The 10533-nt window shown below is 44.6% G+C and overlaps 1 protein-coding gene across 3 annotated transcripts; it reads left to right on the top strand.

Annotated features, from left to right (window-relative positions):
- The first annotated feature begins 1645 nt into the window (after positions 1–1645).
- On the top strand, positions 1646–10173 carry proca (protein C (inactivator of coagulation factors Va and VIIIa), a). Of its 3 annotated transcripts, none has more exons than XM_063885629.1 (9): positions 1646–1757; positions 3833–3939; positions 4607–4764; positions 7202–7226; positions 7471–7581; positions 8441–8581; positions 8677–8795; positions 8975–9092; positions 9536–10173. In XM_063885629.1, exons 2-9 carry the CDS (start codon positions 3870–3872, stop codon positions 10096–10098), a joined length of 1305 nt encoding a protein of 434 aa, XP_063741699.1. In that variant the 5' UTR covers positions 1646–1757; positions 3833–3869; the 3' UTR covers positions 10099–10173. The 3 variants fall into 3 exon arrangements, with proteins under 3 accessions (XP_063741699.1, XP_063741701.1, XP_063741700.1); XM_063885631.1 differs by having other exon boundaries at positions 1695–1757; positions 3856–3939; XM_063885630.1 differs by having other exon boundaries at positions 1698–1757; positions 3827–3939.
- Positions 10174–10533: the final 360 nt, after the last annotated feature.

Consider the following 10533-nt stretch of genomic DNA (forward strand, 5'->3'; position numbering starts at 1 on the left):
TTCATCACTTCCTGTCCCCTGGAGGTCAGTGGCTCAGCAGCGGCGTAGTTTATACTGTGTTCCCTGTAGTTGGTAGTTCACACAGTGGGTACAAGCTCACGCTGACCTAAGATTGGCTTTATTGTTTAGGGACAGCTAGTGCCAGTTTATCTGGACCCAGACGCTCCGGTAAACACCTTATTTGTGACCTAGATGACAGTTTAAGTTAGACGTATTGTCTGAGCTTGTTTAGTCTGGCGTTTGAAGAATGTTTAATCCCCTGTTGGAGTTAAAAACTCTTCCTATTGTCGAGATCTTCAGAGTGGGTTTGGCAACCGCTGTGGCAACTCGTGTCTACAGTAAATGTCTTGTCAATTCTCCGGCCGTAACTCCGAATAAACCCAACAGTGTTTTGCCATCAAGTTCCTGCTCTCCAGCGTCTCTCTGTTTCGTCTCCATTGCTTCAGAGGTTTCCACCACACCTGTCATCACTACAGAAGCAGAATACAGTGCACTTGTAGAGATGGATGCTCAAAGGGCAGAAAGAGAACGAGGTCTGTAGAGACAGGGCAGCTGGAGCTGCAGTAGAGAACCGGGATTTGCATTTAAACTTTCCGAACTTACATGACTTTTCTATTAGCAATTACCTAAAGTTAGCGGTTAGCTCAGCCAGGTATCTACCAAGAGTGTAGCTATACTCAGGGTGCGATTTGTCCAAAAACCAGAGGGGGGGATTATTTTTAATCGTGAAAAAACAAGCAATGAACAGGCCTAATTCTTCTTCAAGTTAACTATAACATATAACATATAACATATAACATTTCGAACAGTTGAACATTCATATTTAATAGAAACTAAAAAGACATGATGCTGCAGATGGGAGGGCCGATCAGGCGAACATAGATTTAAGGCGAATGAGCAACTCAGTCATTTAGTGAAACATAACTATTTCCCTAAATGATTCAGTCTATCAGACTAACTCAATCGTTTGCTCTGGTGTCGGCACTCATGTGGCCTTTTCGGCTTTCCCGTTGGCGTCATCTGCAGCGTGTCTCCTCCTTTATCCACATCGCTGGGAACGATTGCACGCATAGTTTTATTTCTAACATTATTCTATCCACACAGACCTTTACATCGATAGCCTGGCGTTTTTATTATTTGCCTCGGTTGATCTGTGGAGTGGGTGGGACTGTTGTTATTGGCAGGCTAGCAGAAACCGTTGAGTTGCGCTAGCCTAGCACCAGCGAACTCTGCGACTAGAAGGACTGGATGAAAACGGTCTCCGCTGCTAAATAGCACACTGGCCCTCTCGGAAATGAGGTCCTATGTCCGAAATTCAGAACGACCCCTTTAACGTTTTGAAATGTAAAGCTTTGAACGTGTTGTTTTATGGTATGATATCATCACCCTAAATTATATTTGAGGTTAGGAACTACAAAACAAATGAATTATTTCGTATGACTTCTGTCTTCTAAGTTCAGTTTCGGTGAGTTTGGTGGACGTTCGTAGTTTGAGAAGATTTAACAAAAAACATTTTGGACTTTTTGATCTGTTGCAGAAGTGAGTGGGTGGAAGTGTGTGTGTGTGTGTGTGTGTGTGTGTGTGTGTGTGTGTGTGTGTGTGTGTGTGTGTGTGTGTGTGTGTGTGTGTGTGTGTGTGTGTGTGTGTGTGTTGACAGCTGCAGACTGTGGACTCTCAGTAAACACAGGCAGTTAGTCATTAACACAGATACGCAACGAACCATCGTCGGTGTCCGTGGCGTCTCTTCTTCTTCACTCGTAAGTACAGAAACACGCGATTCTTCTTCTGCGTCTCGTTGGTGGTGTGAGGTTGTCTTCTCGACTCTGCAACCTCCATCGTGGTGGTTGTTGTTGTTGTTCAGGTGGGAGGTGGGGAGATCAAAGGTCGCGGAGGGTCAAACAGGGATCCTTTCCCGCTGTCTGTGTTTGGAGGCCTCAGCTGACAGTGATCAATATCACAGCAGTGTTCGACTGAAGATAGTTTGTTTTGAATATTTACCAATTCAATGCAGTACTAGAAATAGAATAGAAGCTTTTATTGTGATTGTATGTGATTAAAGAGGCCCTATTGGGGTGTTCCCTCCCCTGAAGAGTGTTCTCTTGGTTTGTGTGCATGTAAATGGTCTGCAAAGGCTAAAATCCCTGTGTTCCCTCAAGAGGGAGTTTCCTTCCTTTGATTACATCCGGAACAAAGTAGAGACTCTACATACTGATACACACCTGAACATCAGCAGGAGAGGACTCTTTAAAGTAGAGACACTACATACTGATATACACCTGAACATCAGCAGGAGAGGACTCTTTAAAGTAGAGACACTACATACTGATATACACCTGAACATCAGCAGGAGAGGACTCTTTAAAGTAGAGACTCTACATACTGATATACACCTGAACATCAGCAGGAGAGGACTCTTTAAAGTAGAGACTCTACATACTGATATACACCTGAACATCAGCAGGAGAGGACTCTTTAAAGTAGAGACTCTATATACTGATATACACCTGAACATCAGCAGGAGAGGACTCTTTAAAGTAGAAACTCTACATACTGATATACACCTGAACATCAGCAGGAGAGGACTCTTTAAAGTAGAGACGCTACATACTGATATACACCTGAACATCAGCAGGAGAGGACTCTTTAAAGTAGAGACACTACATACTGATATACACCTGAACATCAGCAGGAGAGGACTCTTTAAAGTAGAGACACTACATACTGATATACACCTGAACATCAGCAGGAGAGGACTCTTTAAAGTAGAGACGCTACATACTGATATACACCTGAACATCAGCAGGAGAGGACTCTTTAAAGTAGAGACTCTACATACTGATATACACCTGAACATCAGCAGGAGAGGACTCTTTAAAGTAGAGACTCTACATACTGATATACACCTGAACATCAGCAGGAGAGGACTCTTTAAAGTAGAGACACTACATACTGATATACACCTGAACATCAGCAGGAGAGGACTCTTTAAAGTAGAGACTACATACTGATATACACCTGAACATCAGCAGGAGAGGACTCTTTAAAGTAGAGACGCTACATACTGATATACACCTGAACATCAGCAGGAGAGGACTCTTTAAAGTAGAGACTACATACTGATATACACCTGAACATCAGCAGGAGAGGACTCTTTAAAGTAGAGACACTACATACTGATATACACCTGAACATCAGCAGGAGAGGACTCTTTAAAGTAGAGACACTACATACTGATATACACCTGAACATCAGCAGGAGAGGACTCTTTAAAGTAGAGACACTACATACTGATATACACCTGAACATCAGCAGGAGAGGACTCTTTAAAGTAGAGACACTACAGACTGATATACACCTGAACATCAGCAGGAGAGGACTCTTTAAAGTAGAGACTCTACATACTGATATACACCTGAACATCAGCAGGAGAGGACTCTTTAAAGTAGAGACACTACATACTGATATACACCTGAACATCAGCAGGAGAGGACTCTTTAAAGTAGAGACTCTACATACTGATATACACCTGAACATCAGCAGGAGAGGACTCTTTAAAGTAGAGACTCTACATACTGATATACACCTGAACATCAGCAGGAGAGGACTCTTTAAAGTAGAGACACTACATACTGATATACACCTGAACATCAGCAGGAGAGGACTCTTTAAAGTAGAGACTCTACATACTGATATACACCTGAACATCAGCAGGAGAGGACTCTTTAAAGTAGAGACTCTACATACTGATATACACCTGAACATCAGCAGGAGAGGACTCTTTAAAGTAGATTATTTAAATTAATCCTGTTGTGGTTATTTCTCGTTGTCGGAGGTTTTCTGTGTTGTGGGCTGCAGGTTTTGCAGAGGTCATGTCCCGCCTCCTCCGCTGTGTGTTCGTCATCGCCGCCCTGTGGATGGCGTCGGCGCTCAGTCTGTCAGGTGAGTTTTATTATCATATAAAGTCCAAGTTGACTTTATGTTATTAGCCTTATCAGGGTAAACAGGGAATACATATTCTTAGAATTTGTCTTAAAAGTTGTGAATTTCCTCTACAACGGAGTACATTTCCTTAGTTTCTTTACACCACGGCCAAAAACAAGAAACAGCTCTCCCGGCCTCGTTCCCAGGTCATGATAACACCACACATAACTTTGTAATTGATAAAAAACACTTAAAACCAACAGGGGTCAATAAGTAAGAACAACACATGTAGATCATCATAATAATGAAAGCAAAAAGAAAAGGCTTCTCTTAAAATCTGAACGATGAAAGTAAAATTCACTCAAGAAGATTTGAGGTCTGATTTCACTCTGAAGACATGACCTCAGAATTGAAAGTAAAAGCACTGAAGATTTTAGATTCTGTTCACGTTTAATCTCAGAAACATAAATCTCACAGGCTCAGAATCAGGTTTATTGTCAGGCAGGTTGTTTCACATAGCAGTGTGTGCTTTGAGGTATGGTGGTGCATGCATAAGCACAGCAAAACCAAATGAAATGGAATAATAATATAGATTCAAAACAACAAAGGCACCTTAACTTTAAATCCAAACAGCGCTATGAATGATCTTCTATATCAAGAGTTGTATCTGCCTCCCATCCCTCAGTGTTCAGGGACCCCCGGGGCGCACACATGCTGCTCAGATCCCGCCGGGCAAACTCCTTCCTGGAGGAGCTGAAGCCGGCGTCCATGGAGCGCGAGTGTGTGGAGGAGAAGTGTGACTTTGAGGAGGCGCGAGAGATTTTCCAGACCAGGGAAGCTACGGTAAGATGTTTCCAAATAAGTCTGCTTTTTATTTTCCTCCTGCACAAATTTAAAGAGGACTCTTTAAAGTAGAGACACTACATACTGATACACACCTGAACATCAGCAGGAGAGGACTCTTTAAAGTAGAGACACTACATACTGATATACACCTGAACATCAGCAGGAGAGGACTCTTTAAAGTAGAGACTCTACATACTGATATACACCTGAACATCAGCAGGAGAGGACTCTTTAAAGTAGAGACACTACATACTGATATACACCTGAACATCAGCAGGAGAGGACTCTTTAAAGTAGAGACTCTACATACTGATATACACCTGAACATCAGCAGGAGAGGACTCTTTAAAGTAGAGACACTACATACTGATATACACCTGAACATCAGCAGGAGAGGACTCTTTAAAGTAGAGACTCTACATACTGATATACACCTGAACATCAGCAGGAGAGGACTCTTTAAAGTAGAGACACTACATACTGATACACACCTGAACATCAGCAGGAGAGGACTCTTTAAAGTAGAGACTCTACATACTGATATACACCTGAACATCAGCAGGAGAGGACTCTTTAAAGTAGAGACTCTACATACTGATATACACCTGAACATCAGCAGGAGAGGACTCTTTAAAGTAGAGACACTACATACTGATATACACCTGAACATCAGCAGGAGAGGACTCTTTAAAGTAGAGACACTACATACTGATATACACCTGAACATCAGCAGGAGAGGACTCTTTAAAGTAGAGACTCTACATACTGATATACACCTGAACATCAGCAGGAGAGGACTCTTTAAAGTAGAGACACTACATACTGATATACACCTGAACATCAGCAGGAGAGGACTCTTTAAAGTAGAGACACTACATACTGATATACACCTGAACATCAGCAGGAGAGGACTCTTTAAAGTAGAGACACTACATACTGATATACACCTGAACATCAGCAGGAGAGGACTCTTTAAAGTAGAGAGGCTACATACTGATATATAGCTGAACATCAGCAGGAGAGGACTCTTTAAAGTAGAGACACTACATACTGATATACACCTGAACATCAGCAGGAGAGGACTCTTTAAAGTAGAGACTCTACATACTGATATACACCTGAACATCAGCAGGAGAGGACTCTTTAAAGTAGAGACACTACATACTGATATACACCTGAACATCAGCAGGAGAGGACTCTTTAAAGTAGAGACTCTACATACTGATATACACCTGAACATCAGCAGGAGAGGACTCTTTAAAGTAGAGACTCTACATACTGATATACACCTGAACATCAGCAGGAGAGGACTCTTTAAAGTAGAGACACTACATACTGATATACACCTGAACATCAGCAGGAGAGGACTCTTTAAAGTAGAGACACTACATACTGATATACACCTGAACATCAGCAGGAGAGGACTCTTTAAAGTAGAGACACTACATACTGATACACACCTGAACATCAGCAGGAGAGGACTCTTTAAAGTAGAGACTCTACATACTGATATACACCTGAACATCAGCAGGAGAGGACTCTTTAAAGTAGAGACTCTACATACTGATATACACCTGAACATCAGCAGGAGAGGACTCTTTAAAGTAGAGACACTACATACTGATATACACCTGAACATCAGCAGGAGAGGACTCTTTAAAGTAGAGACACTACATACTGATATACACCTGAACATCAGCAGGAGAGGACTCTTTAAAGTAGAGAGGCTACATACTGATATACACCTGAACATCAGCAGGAGAGGACTCTTTAAAGTAGAGACACTACATACTGATATACACCTGAACATCAGCAGGAGAGGACTCTTTAAAGTAGAGACTCTACATACTGATATACACCTGAACATCAGCAGGAGAGGACTCTTTAAAGTAGAGACACTACATACTGATATACACCTGAACATCAGCAGGAGAGGACTCTTTAAAGTAGAGACACTACATACTGATATACACCTGAACATCAGCAGGAGAGGACTCTTTAAAGTAGAGACTCTACATACTGATATACACCTGAACATCAGCAGGAGAGGACTCTTTAAAGTAGAGACACTACATACTGATATACACCTGAACATCAGCAGGAGAGGACTCTTTAAAGTAGAGACACTACATACTGATATACACCTGAACATCAGCAGGAGAGGACTCTTTAAAGTAGAGACACTACATACTGAAATACACCTGAACATCAGCAGGAGAGGACTCTTTAAAGTAGAGACTCTACATACTGAAATACACCTGAACATCAGCAGGAGAGGACTCTTTAAAGTAGAGACACTACATACTGAAATACACCTGAACATCAGCAGGAGAGGACTCTTTAAAGTAGAGACACTACATACTGATATACACCTGAACATCAGCAGGAGAGGACTCTTTAAATCAGTAATGTGTTTTTCTGTGTGTGTTTACAGCTGGAGTTCTGGACGGTGTACACAGGTAGGGAACAGGTTTAAAGAAGTTTATAATCTGCAGGTTTTTATCTATATTTTAAAACAAATATAAACATATATCCAATTTGGAGAAGTCCTTAGAAATGTGTCGTTGGGATTGAACAGTTTGAGCAGAAAACGGTTAAACACGTTTTTTTTGTTTCTACTCTTTGAGTCTCTCCTGTGTCTCTGAGCGGCCTGCTGCAAGGCATTGTGGGAAATGTATTGACGTGGCCCTGTGTGTGTTTCAGATGGGAACCAGTGCAATTCCAACATGTGTGTTAATGGAATGTGTGTGGACCAGTACCAGGACTACGCTTGCCGTTGTGAGCCCGGATACGAGGGCAAATTCTGCGACCAGCGTGAGTCAGGATCCTTTAGAGGGCGATTCCCCCAAACACACAGATATCATAATAAAACAGTTGCAATGTGAGGAAGTGAAAAAAAGCACGTAAGCCATTAAGTAACCTTAAAATATATAATATTATATCTATATTTTTACTATAGTCAGTTTCAATAAACCTTCACTAAAATATATAAATATTCTGAAACGTTTAAAATGTTACCTTTTATTCCAAACCATGAAAAGTGTTTCCAACGTTTAACGAAAACAAGAAGAAAGTATTTCATATTAACATGTTTACATTATTTCTCCCAAAAATAAAGCAAATCAACAATTAGAAATAAATATAGCAGATCTGCAGCTAATACTTAGGCTGATGATCGATCGATCGATCTTTGAATAATCACTAAATGGTTTTGACTTTAAAATGTCTGAAAGCAGTTCAGCTTCAGGTGAAGTCTCCAAGTGAAAGTTTCAGATCAACAGCCCAAAACAAAACCAGGACGATGAGTGAACCCTCAGAGTGAACCCTCAGGGTGAACCCTCAGAGTGAACCCTCAGAGTGAACCCTCAGAGTGAACCCTCAGGGTGAACCCTCAGAGTGAACCCTCAGAGTGAACCCTCAGAGTGAACCCTCAGAGTGAACCCTCAGAGTGAACCCTCAGAGTGAACCCTCAGGGTGAACCCTCAGAGTGAACCCTCAGGGTGAACCCTCAGAGTGAACCCTCAGGGTGAACCCTCAGAGTGAACCCTCAGAGTGAACCCTCAGAGTGAACCCTCAGAGTGAACCCTCAGAGTGAACCCTCAGAGTGAACCCTCAGAGTGAGATGAGCTGCTAGAACTTGTGAGTGTTGGTACTGAGGTGTGTTGCTGTGCAGCTCAGACGGCCACTAACTGCTCCGTGGATAACGGCGGCTGTGACCACTCATGCTCGGAGAGCAAGGACGGCCTGAGCAGGAGCTGCAGCTGCGTGAGCGGATACAAGCTGCACCTCGACGCCAAGAAGTGCAGCCCTAACGGTGAGGAGGACGCTTCAACACCTGGATCTACCGGATCACTCAGGTGCACGGGGTCCGCAGAAATCTAAAGCTCTTTATTTACTCTCTCTGAGCAGATGAGTCGTCCTGCGGTCAGCTGCTGATCAGCAGGTCGTCGTACACCAAACCAATGGACGGCCTGCTGCCCTGGATGGTGGGGGGGGAGATGGGAAAGAAAGGGGAGAGTCCTTGGCAGGTAACTCACCTCAGCCTGTCGCTGCTGCTCAACTGCTGACAGGCTGGCGAACTCAGCTGCAGCCCAGCTTTAATTGTGTGTGTGTGTGTGTGTGTGTGTGTGTGTGTGTGTGTGTGTGTGTGTGTGTGTGTGTGTGTGTGTGTGTGTGTGTGTGTGTGTGTGTGTGTGTGTGTGTGCAGGCACTGCTGCTGAATGCCATGGGCCGTTTCAAATGCGGCGCCGTCCTGATCGCTGAGAGCTGGGTGCTGACAGCGGCGCATTGCCTCGACAACAGCCTGCGCTTCAGAGTGAGACTCGGTGAGAGGACCCAAACGCTATGACACGCTAGAGACATGCTACCATGCAGGACACGCCTGACCAAGAGAGAGATTTCAGGGAAGTTTCATTGAGATCTACTCTAGCGCTAACGGGGCTTTCCAGATCCTTTAAAAGCTTTGGCTATTCAAGTGAAAGATAAGGTTGAATCGGTAAATGTCTTGGAAGTCTCCTCCAGAAGCCTTGCGAGTTGCTTCTGAGGCCGGAATTTATACATTTCAAATCATAGTTTATGAAATTGCTCGCAGTTGGTTACATTAATTCTGAGATGCATTAGATAAGTCTTCAAGCCAACGTCTGAATCAATTAGAATTATCTGAGGGAACGACTCATTTCCACTCAGACAGCTGAATCCTTTTTTAAGAAAGAATCTCAGTTCAGCAAGAACGGCTTAACCTAAAAGTAAAATGTCCCCCCCCCCCCAGGAGACTACGAGCGCCACAGGCTCGAGGGCACCGAGGACACCCTGAAGGTGTTGGAGGCCTTCAGACACCCGGACTACAACACCCGCACCTACGACAACGACATCGCCCTGCTGCGCCTGGAGCGCCCCGTCCAGCTTTCCCAGTACATCCTGCCCGCCTGCCTGCCGGACCGCAGCCTGGCGGAGCGGGTGCTGCACCTGAACGGCACCGAGACCGTGGTGAGCGGCTGGGGGAAGGAGGACCTGGACAGCAACACCTTCAGCTCCGCACTCAACGTCATCAAGGTGCCGCTGGTGGACCGCGGCATCTGCGCCCAGCACATGTCCAACAACATCTCCGAGAACGTGCTGTGCGCGGGGGTTCTGGGCCAGAGGATGGACGCCTGCGAGGGGGACAGCGGGGGTCCGATGGTGACGCTGTACCGAGACACCTGGTTCCTGGTGGGCCTTGTGTCCTGGGGGGAGGGCTGCGGCCACCAGGACAAGCTGGGCGTCTACACCAAGGTGTCCAACTACAACCAGTGGATCCAGCGCATCAGGGAGGAATGGGATCTGGCACACTGAGACCCCCCCCCAACCCATCAGCAGGGTAAACAAACAGCCATGTAACACTTTATAAATAAACTGATCCTGCCTGAAGACGCTCCGACTCCTTTCTTCGCTAAAACAATCTGTGTTTCTCCCCCCCCCCTTCGTGTTTTCTATTGGTGTTAATACATGTAAATGGTCCTGCAAGGACTAGAATCCCTGTGTTTCTCCCCCCCCCCCCCCCCCAAATTGTACGTGATAAGGTTATTTTCTCATCCTGTCTGTGCTGCAGCTCCTTTTTTCACCCTCTGTCTGAAACCAGAGCCCAGTCTGCTCTGATTGGTTAGCTGGCCGGCTCTTTTGTGATTGATCAACCTGCTCAGAGATGTCCCGGCCCTTAGCCTATCACGTACAATGTGTTGGAGCGCTAGCCAATAGGAGCGGGGGGGGGGGGGGGTAGGCCTCCCTCTG

This window comes from Eleginops maclovinus, chromosome 6 (genome assembly GCF_036324505.1).
Source record: "Eleginops maclovinus isolate JMC-PN-2008 ecotype Puerto Natales chromosome 6, JC_Emac_rtc_rv5, whole genome shotgun sequence".
Lineage (NCBI taxonomy): Eukaryota > Metazoa > Chordata > Actinopteri > Perciformes > Eleginopidae > Eleginops > Eleginops maclovinus.

Coding starts and splice junctions, on each gene's coding strand:
- proca (XM_063885629.1), top strand. CDS start 3,870: ATGTCCCGCCTCCTCCGCTGTGTGTTCGTCATCGCCGCCCTGTGGATG. Junction 4,765..7,201: donor TCCAGACCAGGGAAGCTACG/GTAAGATGTTTC, acceptor GTGTGTTTACAG/CTGGAGTTCTGGACGGTGTA. Junction 8,582..8,676: donor CAAGAAGTGCAGCCCTAACG/GTGAGGAGGACG, acceptor CTCTCTGAGCAG/ATGAGTCGTCCTGCGGTCAG.